This window comes from Sinocyclocheilus rhinocerous, unplaced genomic scaffold, assembly GCF_001515625.1.
Source record: "Sinocyclocheilus rhinocerous isolate Xijiao unplaced genomic scaffold, SAMN03320098_v1.1 scaffold113, whole genome shotgun sequence".
Taxonomy (NCBI): domain Eukaryota; kingdom Metazoa; phylum Chordata; class Actinopteri; order Cypriniformes; family Cyprinidae; genus Sinocyclocheilus; species Sinocyclocheilus rhinocerous.
This window is the reverse complement of record NW_015646846.1, coordinates 446060-468274: the sequence shown is the minus strand read 5'-3', so window position 1 is coordinate 468274 and position 22215 is coordinate 446060. Positions and strand designations below refer to the sequence as shown.

At 36.4% G+C, this 22215-nt stretch overlaps 3 protein-coding genes across 4 annotated transcripts in view; 2 read left to right on the top strand and 1 right to left on the bottom strand.

Moving 5' to 3' along the window:
• The first annotated feature begins 3440 nt into the window (after positions 1–3440).
• Positions 3441–10357, top strand: LOC107708121 (14-3-3 protein beta/alpha-A). Its single transcript, XM_016512267.1, has 6 exons — positions 3441–3583; positions 7616–7916; positions 8220–8343; positions 8565–8728; positions 8964–9059; positions 9996–10357. The coding sequence occupies exons 2-6, from the start codon at positions 7623–7625 to the stop codon at positions 10050–10052; spliced, it is 735 nt and encodes a 244-aa protein (XP_016367753.1). The 5' UTR covers positions 3441–3583; positions 7616–7622; the 3' UTR covers positions 10053–10357.
• Positions 10358–13696: 3339 nt separating this feature from the next.
• Positions 13697–18541, bottom strand: LOC107708120 (mitochondrial import receptor subunit TOM34-like). 2 transcript variants are annotated; one of them, XM_016512266.1, is made up of 8 exons: positions 18142–18541; positions 17895–18031; positions 16884–16983; positions 16651–16803; positions 16317–16474; positions 15938–16085; positions 15671–15797; positions 13697–14638 (listed from the first exon to the last, which is right to left on the bottom strand). In XM_016512266.1, the coding sequence occupies exons 2-8, from the start codon at positions 18022–18024 to the stop codon at positions 14537–14539; spliced, it is 918 nt and encodes a 305-aa protein (XP_016367752.1). In that variant the 5' UTR covers positions 18025–18031; positions 18142–18541; the 3' UTR covers positions 13697–14536. The 2 variants fall into 2 exon arrangements, with proteins under 2 accessions (XP_016367752.1, XP_016367751.1); XM_016512265.1 differs by having other exon boundaries at positions 18158–18541.
• A 575-nt stretch (positions 18542–19116) lies between these two features.
• LOC107708078 (cytochrome c oxidase subunit 6C-1-like) overlaps positions 19117–22215 on the top strand; it is a 3708-nt gene continuing 609 nt past the window's right edge. Inside the window, exons 1-3 of the mRNA XM_016512223.1 lie at positions 19117–19227; positions 19821–19934; positions 20313–20449. Of these exons, the coding sequence (XP_016367709.1) occupies positions 19830–19934; positions 20313–20438 (231 nt within the window). The 5' untranslated portion in view covers positions 19117–19227; positions 19821–19829 and the 3' untranslated portion in view covers positions 20439–20449. The remainder of the gene's footprint in view (positions 19228–19820; positions 19935–20312; positions 20450–22215) is intronic.

The following is a 22215-nucleotide window of genomic DNA, read 5'->3' as shown; positions in this document are numbered from 1 at the left end:
TACCGCCAGACCCGGAGATCGGCTGAATGGATTCGAAAACGGTAAAACTCAACTGTTTAACTCTAGGGGAGTTGGAAAATGAGCCAATTTTCAAAAATAGTGGAGTGTTCCTTTAAGACATTCTAGCTTTAAACCATCACTTCTGGCCAAAATATGAGTCAATGATCCATAATAAAGCTTCCTCCAGTGAAAAAGTCCATCCCTTGTTGTCTCTCTAATGAAAATCCGTGCACTGACATATTTGTTCAGAACTGTTTTGGCTTGTAAACAGTTCTTGATCTATGCATATTTCTCTCCTAATTCAGACGAGATGACTTTTTCACTGGAGAAAGCATTATTGGATATAGGACTCATATTTTAAAAGTAAGCAACGGTTTGAAGTTAAAAATGATGGATTTGTTTTTTACCTGCAGTTTATTTGTTTATTTTTATTTGCTTCTCAGGACGTTAATTGATGGACTGGAGTGGTGTGGATTATTGTGATGTTTTTCTCAGCTGTTTGGACTCTCAGTATTTTGTGCGGGTTTTCCGAGAATGCAGTTGTGAGTCCTGAAAATGTATGGGTGTGAGTTCGGTTACAGAATGCGGTTGTCACGCCTGAAAATAAACGTACTGTGTGTGAACGTAACCGTATTAAGGACTCAAATACAGGACTGACAACCGTATTCTGCTGCTGTGTGAAAGTGGCCTATTAGATTTAACTTAAATTTAGACTTAAACTTAAAGAAAAAAAGCGAAAACTAGAAATGTTGCAGAAGTAGCCTACTAAAATGACTAAAACTAAAATAATAAGAAATTAAAGCTATAAATATTAAAACATAAAATTACAAAATCACATAACAAAATTACTAAAAATTAAATTGGAAACTTAAAATATAAAAATAAAAACTATTAAAATGTTAATAAATTGTATAATAGTATGACTAATACTAAAATAACACTGTTGTCTCTAACCCTAAAGTATAAATAGAAATAATAATGATGCTTGCCTCAGTCATATAGCTTTTGTTCAGAGCTTTCATTAACAAGAACAACAACACATACAGCGGTGTCCTGTATGTCTTTGATTTATGAATAGGTGACAAAGTCAACATCAATACATGCTTCTATTGCTTAACAAATTAATCTGCTTGAACATGCCTTAAGCAGGTCTGTACAGATTTCCCTGGAGACTCGCAGCTATAGATTTTATTCTCAAGTCCCTTTAGGGAACATAGACTCGTCACTGTATGGCAGCCTCTTTTGTGCTTTTTTTTTTATGTTTATTTCAGACATTTCTATCAGGCACTCAAAATAACATTTTTTTCTCACTTGTATCATTTATATCTACATGTATCTATTATTGACATTAGGCTTCATAATGTATTTAGCTTCTTTTATTTGAAAGATAAGCTTAGATTATTAATGAGCGTTCATAATAATAATGACCATGTTCAGTCATCTGGGTTGCTGTCCCAAAATAACCCAGCCTAATTTTGGGTATGAGTCATATATGATATAGCACCTCTAAAAAGATTTGAATTGGTTTATGAAACAATCTTACTCATTGCGGTATCTGTTTAATTGAACAATAAGTATTCTTTTTCAAATTCTTCGTACACCAAATTTGGTTGCTCTACTTTGTTGTACAAGTGGATGATTGAGTAGAATGTGGTAATTTCTCACATGCATGAATTAAATTACAAAAAGGACATTATTCACACCAGCAAGCAAGGTGTGCTTGAGTGCATCGGATTTACCTCTGTGTGACCTGGCTTTTAAAGTTTAAAGGTCATGCTGATAATTTCAATTCTAAATTAATCAAGTGGATGCTTAATTGATAGAACCATTGATATTCTTGCTGCAGATAATCAGAAAATATGCTATGCTTTTAATTCCAGGTCTTGCATCAAGTCATGTGCTTTAAAATGAAAGAGCATGAAGACTCTGACACTGAAAAGCTTTCTATGTGAGGAGGTGGGCATGCAAAAATATAAAAAAATAAATAAAAAAAATGTAAAAATCAGTTCAATGCAAAATTCCAGCTATGTTTGTGGCACAATGCATGCAGAAACATCACCATCAAAAGGTCTATGCATGCTTATTTTGATTGCCTTAAACATTCTCTGTCTGACATCTTTTTCTTTTAAAGCTTTAGTATTAAAGGAGCATAATACCTGGGAACCTACAAACTGAGGGAAAACATCTTCAACACTTGATTGTAATGCATGATGCCTACATGAGTAAACCTGCCTTATGAATGCAAAGTTGCAATGCTATGCATTTTTGTTTAACAAATGAAAACCTGGTTAGGTTATGGTTGTGACTTGACGTCATACCATTTATAAAAATGGCCTAGATACTAACAAATGTCATTTGCCTTTAAGCAATACTAACTGCAATGAGATTGCACCTGAATGGAGCAACTTCTGCAACAAATTACTGTTGGTGTAGACTGTAATCTTAGTAATGCTCCCGTTTTGGTTAAAACGGCAGGCTTTATTATGTCTGTGTCATACAAGCCAATGTAAAATGAAACATTTTATTTAAACTAAAGCAATTACCAGACTGACCTCTTTGAGTCACTGTAGAGATCTACACTGCACCCTACTGGTGACTTCTGTGTATTACAAGCGCTGAGTTTCAGCGTTATAAAACCCCGTTTAAATGGGTTGTCTTGTATTTTTGGCCTATTTAAAAAAATAAAAAGATTTATGGTTCATTCATATGTGTTATCATTGTACATTAACAAATGCATAAGGCTAAATCTTACTTAACAAATAATTCAAGATAATTTGTTGATGTTTGAAGATAGCCTACGCAAGTGTTTTCATGGGCAGATATAGGCTAGTAAAAAAAGAAAAAGTTATGACATAAAATTAGGAAAACCAGATATTTAACATTCTGCGCTATTTCTATAGGTCACTAATCAAATAAGCAGGTTTGTCACATTAACCATGCATCTTTTAGTACAAACAAATTCATTTATTTATTGTTATTATTAATTCTTTTACACAATTTTCACTTCTTTTTATTTTAATGATTAATTTAAAACAGTTTTTGTAGCTGCATTTTTAGTGTGAAAAAAGTGATAGCTACAACACAAATAAAAATTACTAATATTAATATGAACAAAAACAGAAATGAGAGATGCTTGTAATGGTCATTACAAATATTGTACGTGCTTCAGAATGCGGGTGCATCGGAGAAAGGATAGATCATATGCGTGAGTAGACAGTCTGAGATCGAGTAAACATCATCTTCTGTTGTTGCCATTATTATTAATCTCACAAGCTTCCGTTTCGAATTCAGCAAGCGGTCGAGCGCCTCCTGGCAACGGTTGCTATGGTGACTAACTACGTCACGCACGACTTTGGTTACCATGGTCCTTGTGACGTAAGGGACCGTGTAAAACAGTGTAGGAAACCCCGGATAGCGGTTACCATGGATACTGGCGGGGGGGAGGGGTGGAGTTTAGAGGAAGCGGAAGTGTCAGCGCAAGCGGAAGTGGTACTGCCCTGAATACCCCGAGCAGCGAAACGGAGGACAGCTTGATACTCCCATCGTTAACAGACACAAATCAGGACTCGAAATATATTTCAATGTGAGTTACGTTGCCCGTTAAGGCCGCTCGTTTGATATTATGAATGTTACAGGTGCATTTTGCTGTATTGTTGCTCATGTAAGCCCCCCTCATCATTGTCAATGGCGGAAGGTGTCTATTGTGGTTTGGGGCTGGGTACAAGGACTTAGGCCGAGGCGGGCGATGAATAACGATTATTGCCGAGTTATTTCCGATTACGTCCGATTTCTATTAGAAGCGCGAGGTTCCCGCACATTCATTATGTAAGAGCGCTATCAAAGTATCGTCGTGCGGAACAACCCTCATCCGAACGGGAGCAATGGCCAGCGGCTCCCGCGTCTGTTCAACACCCGGTCGTCGTGAAAGCTAACCTGCTAACAAGGTAATGGTATAATACACCAGAGGAGTAAAGCGCGTTCTTATGAAAGGCAGTTAGTAACGGTTACATTTCATTTGGCGCGAATAATCGGCGCGTCCGATTAAATTCCACACGGGAATGCGAGTGAGAGGGCGTTGCATTGGTGGCTAACGCTGTTAGCTCGAGCGAAGAGCCTGAATATGCTGCAGTGCAGTATTAGTGAGGTTAGGCGCTTAAAACGGCTCACGTTTATAGTTTCACTATTTCTAAATGCGTTCAAGTTAATGTATTGAAATGATTTAGTGGGTTGGATCGTTTAAATCGCAAAACAATCGCCTCAAAGGATGGCGGACTTGTCGACAGGACGCGTCGTGAGGGCCTATGTAAATAAATCTAGTTCGACACCAGCCCTTATGTCATCTACTAACCGTTCAAACTACGCATTTTAACTAGTACTCCAGCCCTCCTCGGTCTCATTAGGCAACCGATTAGCAAGCTCACACGTGTGTGTTCGTCTCTAGGAGCTGGACGGGCCGTGTTTTCTCGCCTGACACAGTTACCTGTGGTTCGGGTTCAGGCGGAGACATCAACGCCCTGGGCGTTGGCACTTACACACGTATTGATAGCTGACAGAGTTGAAATTCCCACCGTGGCCTGCTGGAATCCCGATTCCATGTCGGATTCCATGACCTTGCACAAAGGTAGACGGACAATTGGATAAATGTAATATTAAGCAGCAGCCAGAAACCTGGGGTTATATGTGATTTAGAACAGGTGATCTAACTTAGTGGGTTTGGTTTAGACTTTGACCAGTTATAATACGCAGAGGTGGATAAGCCATTGTGTGTTTTAGAAATAATGATTTTGACCTACTTTTTAATTGGGTTATATATTTCAGAAATCCTGAAACCACTGCATCAGTGCAGTATGAGCTACAAATATGACCTGATTATTTGTCAATTTGGTGCAAAGAACAATTGTCAATGTAAAATCAAAGTAAAACAAATGTTATGGTGGTCATATATTTATTGACCTAAAACTAGTCTTTTAGGTTAACCACAGCTTACACCATTACCTATGGGTAAACCTGGGTTATAATAATACATAAAATGCATGGTAGTCTTATTTATAAAAAAAAAAAAAACGCATTATATGGCAAAATAAAACTATTTCTCTATTAAAAGTGTTTATAAGTTTCTCAGAAACGGTTACTGTCAAGGTAAAACAAACATTATGGAGTGCATATATTTCTTATTCTACCAAAAAAGAAAAGAAGTATTTGAGGTTAAGCACTACTAATACCATTATCTATAGATAAACCTGATTCATTATGCAGAAATGCTTGGTAATATTTTATAAAGCATTATATGGCAAAATAAACCCCCTAAACTTAATTTCTGATTAAAGTGTTGGTAACACTTTATAATAACTTTCATTAATAAATCATTAACAAACATTAAATAATGCTTGATGGATAATTAGTTAATATATATTCAAAGAGTTAGAAACGTGAGATAATGTGCTTGTTAATATTTGCTAATAAACTTATTAAACATTAGATAATGTTCAAACAATTCATTATTTAATGCAAGTTAAAATGCTTACAAATGACGTTAAACTTTCAATTCCATATGATCAAGCACTTATTGAAAATCTGCAAATGATTTGAACAGATGTTATAAAATGATTAAAAGCTTGTGTTAATGCACAACACTTTTGCTGCTGTTGAGGTGTGATACGGGTAAGGTTAGGGACAGGTCTGGTGGCATGGGTAGGTTTAAGGGTTGGTTAAAGGGTCAACAGTGTACAGGGGTCAGTTTGATAAGGAAACACGGTTCAATCGGTTTATATTATGTTGTTTTGATAAATGAACAAGTATTTTCTTTTAAAAAATGATTTGTTTTCTCCTGTTTATTTATGATTCAAGGAATATCCTGTTTAATGATATACTGAAGAGTAGTATACTAATGTGAGTGTTGAGGCAATAAAAACATTTTTTTGCGCCAAAATTACAATCTGTGATGTCTTTAGCAAGCATTTAGCTAAATTTAACCAGCCACCCTTTACACAAACCTTGTTCCATTAGCTAAAAGTCCAATGCCCATAAAGATATTAAAAGATTAGTAATAGTTCATAAACATTTACAAATGATGAATAGTTTCAACTTTAGATTGGCTACTGCAAAAACATGAACAAATGATTAAGTGATTATTAAAGATGTGTGAATAGGGTAACTTCAGGTCTTTCGGGATACTTTTTGCCATTGAGATGACTGTTCATAAAGGTATTAATGATTAGTAAACTTGTATAAACATTTGCAAATTATGAATAGTTTCCACTTTAGTTTGGGTACTGCAAAAATATGAACAAGTAATTAAATTATTTGTTAAGATGTGTAAATAGAGGTCTACACAACAAAGACCAACAAATGAAGATCATATGAACTGAAAGTTTACTGACATTTGTAAGCATTTCAATTTACATTAAATAATCATATGTTAATCATTAGGTAATGTTTAGTAAGTTCATTAGTAAACATTAACAAGAACATTATCTCATATTTCTAGCTATGTGAATATATATTAACTAATGCTGTTAAGCATTATATAACGTTTGTTAATGATTTATAAATGAAAGTTATTATAAAGTGTTTCCAAAATGTTTATATAATTTTCAACATTTTTAAAAACGTTTTACCAAAGTTCAAGTTTGGTGAATTTTAGTCAGCAAAATGATGATTGATCAGTAGAGAATCTTAATTTAAATTAGTTCAAAGAGGAAAAAATGGTAACACTTTACAATAAGGTTCATTATTTAACTACTTTAGATAACATGAACTAAGAATGAACAATACTTCTACAGCATTTATTAATCTTAGTTCATGTTAATTTCAACATTTACTAATGCGTTATTAAAATCAAAAGTTGTGCTTGTTAACATTAGTTAATGCACTGTGAATTAACATGAACTAACATTGAACAACTGTATTTTCACTAACTAACATTAACAAAGATTAATAAATACTGTAATAAATGTATTGTTCATGTTAGTTAATACATTAACTAATGGAACCTTATTGTAAAGTGTTACCGAAAAAGTTATAGAAAAGAAAAACACAAACGTGGCCTTATTTTGCATTGTGGGATCTGAAGTAATTTTACTTGAAGACTAGTGTGAATGCCGTTTTAGTGTGCAAACCTGCCTGTTTTCAAAACCGACTAGTCTACTAATCAGTCTTAAGGAAGCTCTGTTTAACTAGGCTGGTTTCAGGTAATCCTCTTGTATTTTCATACCATCAATTAGTGCTATAACCTCAAATGGGATTTTACTGATGTTTTTCACTCTGATTCAGTGATGAATGCTTTGAGATAAAGTCTCTGAGATAGTCGCTGAATGACTGCAACTTCATAGCTGGGCCTTAGCATTGGTCCTCTTACATAATCGTTCACTGGTAGCCTTCAGTATGACTTAAATCTCCATAAGTCCCAAATTTAATAATAGTATCTGGTGCAGGTCAAAATTGTCACCAACTTGAAAATTGACCTCTTTACAACAAAAGGAGGTCAGCCAAGCTCACTAAGCGACACCAAACTTGACTTAATTTTATTATATTCATACAGACTATAGGAAAAGGAAAATTAACTCTCCAACGTGCATTTTGTTATCTAACTATACATTTTCTCCTACTTTTGTAGTTGCATCATGGACAAGAGTGACCTAGTGCAAAAGGCAAAGCTCGCTGAGCAGGCCGAGCGCTATGATGACATGGCTGCTTCCATGAAGGCCGTCACGGAGGGCGGCGTTGAGCTTTCCAACGAAGAGCGCAACCTGCTCTCCGTGGCTTACAAGAACGTGGTGGGCGCCCGCCGCTCGTCCTGGCGCGTGATCTCCAGCATCGAGCAGAAAACAGAGGGCAATGAGAAGAAACAGCAGATGGCACGTGAATACCGTGAGAAGATCGAGGCCGAGCTTCAGGAGATCTGCAACGACGTGCTGGTGAGAGACGTGACATGTGAACAAAACATTTGAGAGTTCTAGAAGTTCCACCTGATTTAATTTGCAATTAATTTTACGTTTAAGTAGGCAGCAAGGCAGGTCACTTTACAGTTAGAGCAAAAGGAATCAATTTTATTTGTAACATTAAACTGCTCATATGAAAATTGCAATTAGGATGGATCAAAAATGCACACTTTACCTTTAAGAAAGTTGCTTTTTCCTCTTTCTGATGGTCAGTGCTGTTCATTTATTTGTAATATTAATGGTCATAGCTTAATGTCAGTCTTACCTCTGTTCTATCAGGGTCTCCTGGAGAAGTACCTCATTCCCAACGCTAGCCAGGCAGAGAGCAAAGTCTTCTACCTGAAAATGAAAGGAGACTACTACAGATACCTGTCCGAGGTGGCATCTGGAGAAGCAAAGAAAAGTGAGCTCATTTTCTTTAAAGCAAGAAGTTTGTTGCCTAAATATTAATCTGTTAAATCTATTCATTAGGGAGAAGATGGACTAATAGAAAATGATTGGAACTGATAATGCTGAAGTTTAAGGTCCAGTCCTAAGAGTGAATAGTTGCTAGCCAAAGCATCAGAACATTCAGGCTGTGATGTGATGGTCATTAATTTGATTTTGTTTCCTCTCAAATTGCAGCCACAGTGGACAACTCTCAGAAGGCTTACCAGGATGCATTTGAGATCAGCAAAAGGGAAATGCAGCCAACACACCCCATCAGGCTGGGACTAGCACTGAACTTCTCCGTGTTTTACTATGAAATCCTCAACACCCCAGAGCAGGCCTGCAGTTTGGCAAAGACGGTTAGACAATGATCTGTTCATCTACAACTTGTTTAAGTTGGACTTTTTCTGTGTTGGGTACACACAATGTACACTTTCCTCTTTCATCCCATCTTATTAATGCAACATTCAGTGAATATCTTCAAAAAGCGATTTGGAATGTGAAACTAAATGAGTTTATACTGAAAAATAGAGTGTGCAATTCCAGTGTACAGGAAGACAACAGAACTTACCCTCATGTTTGCTTTCACCTTAGGCTTTTGATGAGGCAATTGCTGAGCTGGACACCTTAAACGAGGACTCTTACAAAGACAGCACCCTGATCATGCAGTTACTAAGGGACAACCTCACTGTAAGTGCCAACTTTGGCTTTTATAGCTGTAGACAGACCCCAAAATTAATCTTTGCTTAAAATTAACAATGCAAAATTAATGTAGACTATTTAGATTACTCATCATTAAATCAAACTTTAAAAATGATAGTTTGAGCCATGCTAGTTTTGTCATTTACAAGTTATATTATTACCATAACAATTTGAGTTAGTCTTAATTCACCCTTTCACAAATTCAGGTCTTATCACAAGGTCTTAAATCACAGCAGGAAGTCTTAAATTCATGGCATTAAAGGTGGAAAATGAATATCTTACTCCGTATATTTGTTAGGCATTCCAAAACAAATATCCAACATTCTTTAATCAAGATGCATTTACTTGAGATTCAAATTGAAAATATGATGTCATGTTTTTTGAGAAATTACACAAAATTAAATGAGGTTTTGCTTAAAAGAACACATCTGTCAGTGTGGTATGATATTTGGCAGATATTTGTTGTTGTTGATAGCTCACTTAATTTTTTCATAAAACAAGACTTCTTGTCATCTTGATTTAAGAATCTTAGATATTTGCACTGGAAAACAAGACAAATATTGATGAGGAACACTTTTTTTTTGCGACGTGATCAGAAGGTACAGTATTCTAGTGGTTAGGAGAAGAAATATTCAAGATGAATTACAGAAATAGTGTAAAATGAATTACAAAGTAATGGAGATCTGTGGGAAGTTGAATTTGTCAACTTTTGATATCTTGAATCATATCTTTACCTTCATAAAACCTGCAGAAACCCTGTCTTAGTGGCAGTGTAGTTTTAATATGAATAATGCTAAATTTTGCCAATAAGAAATATTTAATATTACGCCATTGGTCAGTGTGGTATAAAGTTAATTTTGGACCCTTGGAAGCCTGATCATTGTATCATTTAAAAAAAAAAAATTTTCCCCTTTCGTTCTGCAGCTGTGGACATCAGAAAACCAGGGTGATGAGGCAGATGCTGGCGAGGGCGAGAACTAAAGGCGTTGCACTTCACTGTTAAATCCACCTACACTCTTTATCTTACACATATACAGCCCATAATTCCCTGCTCCATCCAATCCACCTCACCTTTATCCACCTTTCTGTATGACGAGCAGCATGAATTGTACCTGACCTACAAGGTTGTGCCCCTGAAACCACGAGCGGCAGGGAAAAGTTTGGTTTTTCCAAGGCTGACTTGTCTCAAACATGTCTGATTGTGTATTTTCCCCCAGACGAGGGAAAATGGTTGAATAGTGGAAACGATTTCCATCTTTTTTTTCCCTTCCGAAAATCCCTCCTTCCCATTTGTCTCTTCTCTCCAATAGTGTACTGGCGATTGCTGGTTTTATTCAAAAGGTTATTAAACTGTCCATTAATTTAACAAACACTGTGACGTTTAGTTTTTTCTTCTGGATAGCTTGTGCTTAATGGAAATCGGAATGGTTTCGTTACAAATAGCAGTACAATTCTGTTGCGATCTCATACAGAAGGGATGAAAACAGGCTGTATTGTGACACTGACTAACATGCATTACTATTATTGCTGTCATGTGCGTAATTTTGCATACACGGCTGACGACAAAAGGGACCCGAGATTTGCAATTCCATGTCTATTCAGTTTTAAGTTAAAGACATTCCATTAGTGTGATGATTACAGACCTTTCGTGAACAAACTGGAGAGTTTCCTAATGTGCTGTCAATGAGGCAGTCGACATAAAGGTGCTGTTTGACATCAGTAAACGATTTTCCTGGTTTGTTCTGTAAATTTTTTTTTTTCCCCCTTTTGCGTAATATTGCCCACACTTCCATTTAATAAAGATGTAAAATTGTAAACATTTTAGACGTAAATATAATTTGTCTTAAAACTAAATACTTGCAAAAACACTTTTTTTTATTTTTTATAAAGTTATTCAACCCTCTCACGAACAGAAGTCGATGCTTGATGTTTCCCTCTTCATGTAAATCAGAAGGAATTTTGGGGTCTTAAACTGACTTTGAACTTCTCTACTCTTCATTCCTGCTAAGAGAGGAATTTCTGTAAGACCTTAGCAGTTCAACTGAGAAATTCTGGATTTAACTTGAATTATGGTGCAGGAAAGTGCTGCAATTCAGTGGAGGCTTTGAGAAGTCTGGGCCCAATGTCTGAAACACAAGCCGAGACCTCAAACATTTTTATAGGGGTAGTCACTCACTCAGTGTCACAATACCTTGTCACATCACCATAACATTCCACTTAGGTGTAGAACTCATCTGTCTCGAGCTGAAGACAATGTTCATGCACTGAAGACGAAATCTCTCTCTCTCTCCCCTTAGCTGAACAAATGGCAGTTATTCTACGCTTGATTACAAAAAATACAGTAGTGAATGTGGAAGCCAGCCTGTCTGTATATCTGGTATCTCCAATTGCTTTGTTTTTACTGACCAGTATTCTGCCTAAAGTTAGCTTCTGTGACGGTTTCATTGCTTAGCGCGCACGTGGTTGTGAAAATTTAGACTAGCTTAAGGGAAAAAAAATAATTATAAAATGACAAAAAAAAATATACAACCTGGTTATTGACGTAATACTAGATTTGTGTATGTCTTTTAAAACAGTTCTAGTTTCACCTTACATGTTATAATCAGGAAAGTGTAAAAGACAATTTAAAGTGAAATAAAAGTTTTATCAGTTCCAAATTGCGCTGTATTGTGTTTTTGTAGAGGTGTACATTCAATTCAGAATACACAAGCAGCACGATCTTCTCACTGTCCTATAAAGATTTAAATGGTGTGTACATTTTTATGCCTATTTAAATAAGCATTTAAGGGAATGTTCCAGGTTCAATGCAAGTTAAAGGAATGGTTTACCAAATTTGTTGAAAGTGTACTCATCCTCAGGCCGTCCAAGATGTAGATGAGTTTGTTCATAGGAACAGATTTGGAGAAACGTAGCATTACATCACTCACTCACCAACGGATCCTCTGCAGTGAATGGGTGCCGTCAGAATGAGTTTAAACAGCTGATTAAAACATCACTGTAAACTACAAGTAATCCACACCACTCCAGTCCATCAGTTAACATCTTGTGAAGCAAAAAGCTGCGTGTTTGTAAGAAACAAATCCATCAAGGTGTTTTAAACCGTTGCTTCTGGTCAAAAAATTATTATAAGTCCTTCAAAACCTACTGACATTTGTTTAGACCTGTTTTGGACTTTTTGCTTGTTAACAGTGCTTGATCTGTGCATATTTCAATTATATTTTCAATTTCCCAAATCCGAGCAGCTGAGTCTTTAACCATCTTCAAGAAACGACTAAAAACACATCTGTTCCACCTTTATTTGACCCTCTAACACTTTCTATTCTATTTTAATTCTACTTTATATTTATCTTTTTGATTTTTAATTCGTTATTTAAAAAAACAACAAAAAACGAACACTAGCTTTCTATTTTTTCTATTCTATCTACTTGTTTTTCTATGTGTGTGTGTATAATATATATATGTGTATATATATGTGCGTGTATATATATATATATATACACCTTGCTACGTGTACTGCGTTAGGCTAACCGATACTTGTCATTTGCACTTATATATTGTTGCTCTTTTGTTAGTTTTGACTGCTTTTATTGTACTCATTTGTAAGTCGCTTTGGATAAAAGCGTCTGCTAAATGTAAATGTAAAATGTAAATATTTCTCCCGTTTCACTCAAGATGATGTTTTAATTGGAGAAAGCAATATTATGAATAGAAGATTCTAACCAGAAGTAATGGTTTGAGGTTAAAAATGTCTTGATGGATTTATTACAAGGACTCAGCTTTTGGCTTCATAAGACGTTAATTGATGGACTGGAGTGGTGTGAATTACTTGTGGATTATTGTGATGTTTTTATCAGCTGTTTGGACTCTCATTCTGACTCACAACAACTCTGTGACTGTTCTTGAATGGCCCAGCCAGAGCCCTGACTTAAACCCAATTGAGCATCTCTGGAGAGACCTAAAAATGGCTGTCCACCAACGTTTACCATCCAACCTGACAGAACTGGAGAGGATGTGCAAGGAGGAATGGCAGAGGATCCCCAAGTCCAGGTGTGAAAAACTTGTTGCATCTTTCCCAAAAGGGTCATGGCTGTATTAGATCAAAAGGGTGCTTCTACTCTAAATACTGAGCATGTGATATTTCAGTTTTTTTTTTTTAATAAATCTGCAAAAATGTCAACAATTCTGTGTTTTTCTGTCAATATGGGGTGCTGTGTGTACATTAATGAGGAAAAAAAATTAACTTAAATGATTTTAGCAAATGGCTGCAATATAACAAAGAGTGAAAAATTTAAGGGGGTCTGAATACTTTCCGTACCCACTGTATATGCAACTGCATTATTTGTAACTGAATTGGGCAAATGTCCAATGAAATTGTTTCTTTGTAATCAATATTTGCTGCTTTGGTGTACCTTGTAGAGCGTCCTTGAGCTTGGGAAATGCGCTATATAAATTAAACATATTATATTATTATCTTGGATGGCCTGATGGTGACAGAATTTTCATTTTTGGTTGAATTATTAAGTTCAGTCATCTGTGGCATTCTGTTGATTTTGTACAAAAAACATTTACAGTAATATTTGAAGTTGACTACTGTGATTAAAATTACTATATTAAATTTAAGGCATGTTTACAGTTCAGATAACTTTTTTACAAACTGAGGAACAATTTGAAATTGGTAATTGACCACGTATTTTTGCTTTCATTCACAGTTATACTACCTGTATACATAGCATTTACTGTTTTGCCTTTTTAGTATTGCTAATTGCTACAAAAAAGTCATCGCTGTTCATAGCATTACATCTGCCAGTTTACAGGATGAAAAAATACAATATTCCTGAACATTCTCCTTTATTATCAGATGCATAACAGCACATTACTTTAAATAAAATAAAGACCCGTTTACATTGTCTTGATGCAAAATGGCATATGAAACATCAATAAATACAGGTGCCAAGTCTTTACAAATGTATATAAAAATTAATTGGTTTTGACAGTAACTAACCCACAACAATACAACATCTTTGCCAAAAAATAAACACATTTAGTAGAAAACGCAGCCCGCATACTATCTGCCTTTCTGAGTTGTCAATCTAAAGTGAAGTAGGAATTACAGTTTTGTCTGAAAAAGAGCCATTCAGTTCAGTGTGCAATGAAAAAGACATTAAAATCACATGCTAAATCAACCTCACATATGATTCATTACTGATTACATGGACAAATGTAATTACCAGAACAAGTTTGATCTCAAGACACACAGGTGGAGTTTCAGAAAAGAAACATGATTACCTTATTAATGGCAATACACCCGGTCAATATGTCTATATGAACATCATCACTCAATATTTTTTCCTAGTTTTAAAATAACATTATGATGTGCATATCTAAAGTCTGTAGCAAACATTGCAGAGGCAAATCAATTCGAGGCACTTGGGGAAAGTTTCCTCATGTTCACTTTATAATCACGGTTATTTCATCTTCTGTACTTCCTGCAGTAGTTTCTGCGCCACCGCGTTGTTTGGCTCGAGTTTGAGCACACTGTTGAGATCTTCAATACAAGATTTCTTGTTCTAAGAGAAAGAAATGTATTACAATTTATAAAACAATCCACCAATTTTTATTAAAGAGGTCATGAACTGCCTTTTTTAAATTATTATTATTATTATTATTATTATTTGTACTGTTCTCTGAGGTCCACTTATAATGTTATCAAGATTTTTACATCAAAAAACATCTTTAGAAGTAATATGGCTATTTTCTGTCCTGTTTTTAACCCCCTTTAGTTTGAATGGACGTGGTGGATTGTAGACTCGGAAGTAAACGCCCACTGCTATGACTGGCTAACAGTTGTGAATGTTTGACAGCCTACACAGCCTTCATACAGATGGACGCTGCTGTGATTTAGGTTAAAAACGCATAAATACTCAGATCATATCAACTGATCTGTAATAACAGACAAAGCAATAGTGACCACATAATAAAAACAGTTACTCCCACTTGTGTGATGCAACATTACTGTCGGATCCAATGTATTCGCACAGCATTGTCTTTTAGTTTCAATCTTTCTGAAAATCCAGCATTGAATTGTGCCTTGTTTGCAAACGAATCCGTGATAAAATGTAGTGAACAATGGACTGAATTCTTACTGATGCAGTCTAGATCTTCATTAAAAATAAAGTTCATCCACTCTTTACTAATATTGAGATCAGAAGAAAGGCAATGCAAAGACCGATTTTTCCACAGGTTGGCACTGCACAGCTTTGTTTTCGGAGCATCTTTATCGTTTAGTTTCTGCATAGACCTGCGTTTGCCTCTCTCGTTTACACTACATGCGTGAATTGTGGGCGGGGCTAAACAGGCAGTGATGTAGAAGTAGGCGTTGATCTTCTGCGGAGGCGGGGTTTAGCCACACTATTGATGTCCTATTGGCATATTTGCTTCAATATAAGCTGTTTTCAGACTAACGAGAAAGTTTTGAGTTCTGAAACTTACCGGATGTTTTTATACTGCAATGACCTTTTATATGTCAAAAGATCAAGGGAATTTAGATTTCTCAGTTCATGACCCCTTTAACTAAGACAATGGTTCAGAAATAAACTTACCTTGAGTTCCTTGTTTGCCTGGGCACGTCGGTAAAAAGCCTTAATGTTGGCTGAATCCAATCGAAGAGCCTCATCACAGTCGCTAATAGCTTCTTTATACATCTTTAATGACAGGTAGCAGAGAGCCCTACAAGCAGTATTGATTTACACACATTATCAAACCTAAAGTCCATGACTTTTGCAGGTAAAAATTCAAAATCAGTTTTGAACTGAATAACCATAGGGACCCTGACATTTGGCAGCGTAATTACCGGTACTATTTCTTACCGATTTGTGTAGGTTGTGACTTCTTTGGGGTCCTGACCGAGTGACTGCGTGTACTTCTCCACGGCTTTCTTGTGTTCGCCTTTCTTCACAAACGCATTGCCTTCTTCCTTTAGAGCCTTGGCTTTTTTAGCAGCTTCAGGTCCTGGTGCTTAGAATAAAACAAGTGAAAATCAAGTGCATGATGGCTCCGCTCAGTACGGCACAGGGAAGTCGTGGCCTAATGGACTCGGACTCGTAACCCAAGGTTGCAAGTTCGAGTCTCGTACCGGCAGGGATTGTAGGTGGGGGGAGTGAATGTACAGCGCTCTCTCCCACCTTCAATACCACGACTGAGGTGCCCTTGAGCACTTTAAACACTTTCACTTTTCACTTTAAATACCTTTTTTCTTGTTGTCGATCACGCTGTTTTGTTGTGGGCTGGAGGCCGAGCTGGCGGCTTGTGCCAGGCTTTCTTTCACAGACATCGGAACGGTGGGAATCGGAGGCAGTTTCTCTCTCCAAGATGGTCCGTCTATATCTGTCAAAGCCTTGGTCATTCTGAAGGCAAGGAGAGATGTGTTATATGGTACATTTTTGTATCCTTATGCTCACAAATGAACATTTTATTCTTTGGGTTTGTATTATATTTTGTGTTTTACCTCATTATACAGTTGATCAGTGCATTCTCTATGAATGAACATGCATAATTTTGGATCCTGTTCATGCAGAATTACCTGTTGACGCCATCGTGAGCAGCCGGTATGTTCCAGTCTATCTGTAAAACAGTTTTGTAGTCCACATACGCCTGTCTGTATCTCTCCAAGGCTTCATAAGCTGATGCCCGGCGAAGCAGAGCTTTCAATCCAAACGGAACCAATTCAAGAGACCTGAAAGGTAAGTATTAAGATTATTAACACTGAACATAATCACTTTAACCATTTTTGCACCCGCTGTTTTTTGCTCTTACCTTGTGCAGTCTTTAATGCATTCACTGCAGTTTCCAACTTTCAGGTAACTGGCGGCCCTGTTGGAGTACAGAATGCCCAGATCTTCCTTGTTCTTCTGACCTGCGAACACAACAGTTAAAGATACAGTGATGTGTCTTTATTTACAATAGCACCACTGCTTCCTTTACATCTATTATAGTCTGAGGAACCATTTTAAAAATAGTTGCTCTGTAACATTCATATCTTCTGTAATATTCAATCATCTTTGGTATGACTGCCCTATTGTTACTCATTAAAAAACATATTAATATGGAATCTCCATGGTATTCTTAGCATATGACAGTACCATCAGATTCTATCACGGTTCTGTCAGTTAATAAAGGAGGAGATAATAAAGGATAATATGATCATAATCATGCAAGGGACCCCCCATCCTAAAATTTAAAAGGCAGTAATATATTTGTATTCATAAAACCCAATTTATACATGTAATTTTTGATTTGGAAAATATTTTCTATTATGTAATATGACATTTTTGCTACTCACTACAGTGTTGTACTATTAAATGTATAATTTCAACAACAACAAAAAATACAATTTTGTTATTAATATTTCTATGACTTTAATATGTGGTAGTTATATAGCTAAGCAGTCAGAATAGTTGTAAAATAATATTTGAAGATATTTTCTATGATGTAATACAACTTTTTTTCTACTCACTACACTATTACTAGTATTATTAGATGTATTATTTATTGTGCATGTATGGATGTACGTTTTTAAATTTTAAACTCTTTTTCTCTAAACTTTCCACTGACCCCATAGTACTCATTTGAAACCCCCTGAAACAGTACACACATGGTACTGAAATCTATTCAGCAAAACAATGGTACTGATATGGTATTACCAGAATACCATGGAACATTCCGTGTAAGAGATACGAAAACATGTAATTAGCTAAGTGGTAATACTGTAACGATGGTGTTTACCATGGTGATATTTGTAATGTGACTATATCTGACCGCGCTTACCAGACTTCTCCAGCAGCTGGATGGACTGGCTGTAGAGGTTCACAGCTTCTCCGTACTGACCGGCTCTGAAGCACTCGTTACCGGCTTGTTTGAGCTCCGTCCACGACTGCGAGCGCCGCTTCTGAGGCATGATGATACTGGAACGATCAAAGGCAGTGTGACCCTTAAGTGCTGTTAACTTAGTTTAGCAGTGTTACATCAATATTACAAACTGCCAGCAAAATTGTTGTGATAGGTATAAAGTTGCAATATAACAAAGCTACCGCGGTAGAATCGCCGTCTGAAGTTGAAAACCCGGAAAGTAAATGTTGAAGGAAGGGCTTTGGTGATCGCCCAGCTCCGCTTGTTTAAAGTTACCAGTTGTTGTACTGTGAACTAACGTTACATGCGATAACTAGTCAGTCCTCGTTCTAGAACAAGCTAGAAGATCCGCTTCTCCTCCCACTAACGTTACACACGCGCGAGCCGGGGTGAGCACCACGTTTTACCGGCTGAGGCTCTACAGAAACGGGCGGTGTTGAATTTCAGTTTCAATTCTCCGGACTGAAGCGGCTGTTGATCTCCGCTGCTGCTATTTGAAGATCAGGATGGGCGATTGTAACCCAATCCAGTGTTGCCAGGTCCAGCGAGAAAGGCAAGCAAACTGTACTGACAAGGTAACGAGTGAAGAGTCACGTAAAATGACAGGGATATGGCAACACCGACCCAGTCCCAAACGACTGTCGGCTTCCCTCTATGGAAAGCCAAGCTGTTGGTTGCCAGATGTTCCTGAAACCCGAATCATTCATTCTTTTAAAACGCATCAGTTGTCTTTTCGTTTCATTTTTCTTCTTGAATAATATGAACTGCAAGTGCAATTTATATAGATAATACAGTCAGTAAAATAATTTTTAATAAAAGTACAAGACTATAAAAAGGCAATATTATATCAGATTTTTTTAAATATCGATTTTACATAAAAAAAAGTTTTGTCTTTATTAAAGTTAACCACTGTAAAGTCTATTTTCAGTTTTATTATTATTAATACTACTATGAATTTAATACGTGGTTGCTATGTAGCAAATACGTTGAGATGTTTTATCAAATGTAATGCTTTGCTCTATGACGCATAATGTTTCCAGCAAATAAAAACATGAATTATCCTGTTTTTAAAAAATGTCCTGTTTGTTTCCTTTGTTATCACAATTCTGTCCCTGGTGGGGACCTGTTGGTCTGAATCGGCACCGCTGTATTTGCCCGTCGCCTGTTTCCGTAGTTGGGCCCCACATAAACGCCTTCCTTCAGTTCTTATCCGAGTAACCGGACGTGAGTGCTGAAGGTCGTGAATTAAACGGTAAATATCGAATATGAAATCTGTATAAACTATAATAATACCACTGTTATGTTTTTAACACTATATATAAGAGTTTTGATTTATTTTAGCTAAACGTGCCTCGTTTTTGAAGTAACGTTACGTCTTGCCGTCATTGCTAGCTAACATAGTGTTAGCTAGACAGGTAGTTCTGTATAGACACAATAAATACCTATTTATTTATTTTGTCTATGTAGTTATGTGTCTCAAAAGGCACTCACCTGCTGACATGAAGCTGATTTGTATCTGAAATGTCATATTTAAAATAAAATAAAAGCTCTGATTTGCGTTTGCACGCGCTTTTATCACGTCTACAGAAATAATATGTAAATTGCACATTAGCTAAAGCGCTAAAATCTAGACCTGAACAGAAGAACACGTGTATATATAGCAAACATGGAGATTCATATATCTGAATGTTAGTAGATAATGCAATTGTGGCTCTTCGTTTGGTTGTCTTGAAAGTCAGACAGACGTCCATTTATTTGTGATGGTCAGAAAAGCACGTAGCAGTACTAAATCAGTGTATGATGAAGCTTCTTTTATTAATGCCCATTATTTTCTTCTCTTTCTAGAAGTCAACAATGTCACTTGCAAAGCCAGCAATGAGAGGCCTTCTTGCCAAGCGTCTGCGGTTCCATTTGCCCATCGCATTCGGTCTTTCCCTGGTGGCAGCAGCCGCCTTCAAGGTCAGTGAAAATGGGCTGATAACTCAGATTATGCTATTTTGTTATGATTATGTGCACTATAGTTGACCTTTGTGGTATTCATGGCTGTTCAAAGTTATGATTGGTACTTCATCTCTTCCTCCGGTCAAAAGGTTTCTTTAAGTTAATTAAAAAATATATATTTTTTAAAGAAACCTTTTTTAAGAGCACTTTTTGTCATGATGTAACCTCAATAGTCATTCAGATTAGTTTTCATTAGATGATCCTTAATTTGTAGTCTTGGATATTTGGTTGCTTTAAATTTTTTCATCTTGGGGCAAAGGAGTTAAATGATTTTTTGCAAACTACCAAGGACAGTTTTCCTTGAATTTGAGAAACCGTTTTTGTGTCTTTCTGCAGTTCACAGTAACAGAGCCCAGGAAACAGGCTTATGCTGACTTCTACAAACATTACGATTCAACGAAGGAGTTCAGTGCCATGAGGGAAGCTGGTGTTTTTGAAAGCGTCAGACCCACTGGAAAATAAACCACTGTCTTGTGAGTGGCCCTTCAATTGCATATATTATTTTTATTTGTAATACTTTTCATGCAATAATAAAATTCATAATAATATATGCATCACTTTGCAGCTCTTAATACATCATTTCAGTACACATAATAATAATAATAAATATTAACCAGCTCTGGCTAAAATACAAGCTTTGAATGGTCCAAAAATGAGAGTTGTTCATGTAACGTTCACCTAAAAATACTAGAGTTTTGTCCCTGACTATAATGAAAAAATATGCCATTTTTGGGCTGTTTGGCTTTCATAACATATTCTTTCTGAAGTGTGCAGAAAACATTCAAAATACACATTAAAGTGTTTTTGTTTTTTTACACATTATCTATTTGCATTTGTAGATTTAAATTTCATTACATATCTGCAAAGGCCATTTTCTCAATGTCCAAGTCTCCACTTCAGCAGCACCTATTAACTCCATACTTTATAGTTTTATTCCCATCTATATTCTGAAGGTTTTACAGACTGGTTTGTTCATAGATCATTCACCAGATTTATAACATTTTATTTGTTAAAAATTGGAGAATTGTTTTTTGTTTGACGACAGTATTTTCTGATTTATGGGATGATAAAACCTTTATCACTCAGTAAAAACCGTTAGCTCTAATCCAGTGGTCTTCACTATTTTTTTAATGGGAGCCGCACTGATAGGGCAAAGTCAATCGGAGAGCCACTTTTACCGCGAAGTATCAATTTGAACGTAGTGTCGGTACAGTTCGTCATAAATAGAACGAGGCATCAGTTTACTGATGGGGATCGTGTCGCATCGCATGGCTCCGCGCCGCATCCAGTGTAGACAACATCAGTTTTTTTAATGGGTTATGTTATAGCCCTGCTTGTTTTTTTAATGTTTTTATGAAATATCTGTATTGACTGCATGGTCATATCATCGTATTATTTCCTCCAGGGGGAGCCACAAAGTAAAGCTTGGCGAGCCACATGAGGCTCGCGAGCCGCGCAATGAGTAACACTGCTCTAATCTGTCAACAAAATGAAATGAGAATTTTGACCCTGGCTTTATCCAAAGTTCAGATTTCTGTTCAGGAAATGTGCAAATTAGTGCACACATGATGAGATGATGCATTATTTGCGTGTTTAAACAACATTTCAGAAAACTTGCTATGCAAAAATTGTTAATGTGCAGTAATTGATCAACTGGTGAAAGTGTGCTTTATAGTTTTATTCCCATCTATATTCTGAAGGTTTTACAGACTGGTTTGTTCATAGATCATTCACCAGATTTATAACATTTTATTTGTTAAAAATTGGAGAATTGTTTTTTGTTTGACGACAGTATTTTCTGATTTATGGGATAAAACCTTTATCACTCAGTAAAAACCGTTAAATTGTCTAAGCATTAATGGTAGGGAAAGCCCCTTATACTGGAGCGCGGCTACTTATGAAGTGTTTCTTGGAGGTTATAGTACATTGAAGAATGATCGTATGACTTTTTACATACGCCATGTGACCTGTAAATGATGCCTCTCGAGATAAGTCTTTTGGTGGGATTTTGGCTATATTTATTCAAAGGAGGCTTATGCGATATCTTTACAGAAGCAGCAAAAAGAGCCGTTTCAGAAACGTGCGTGGCACGGCTGGAATAAACCATAGACTGTATAAAAACATAAACACAAGCATTGCGTGGCCGCAATCAGCTTCAGTGGCCGTATCAGAGCCACACGTCACCGCAGACGTGTGCAGTGTAAATTGTCTAAGCATTAATGGTAGGGAAAGCCCCTTA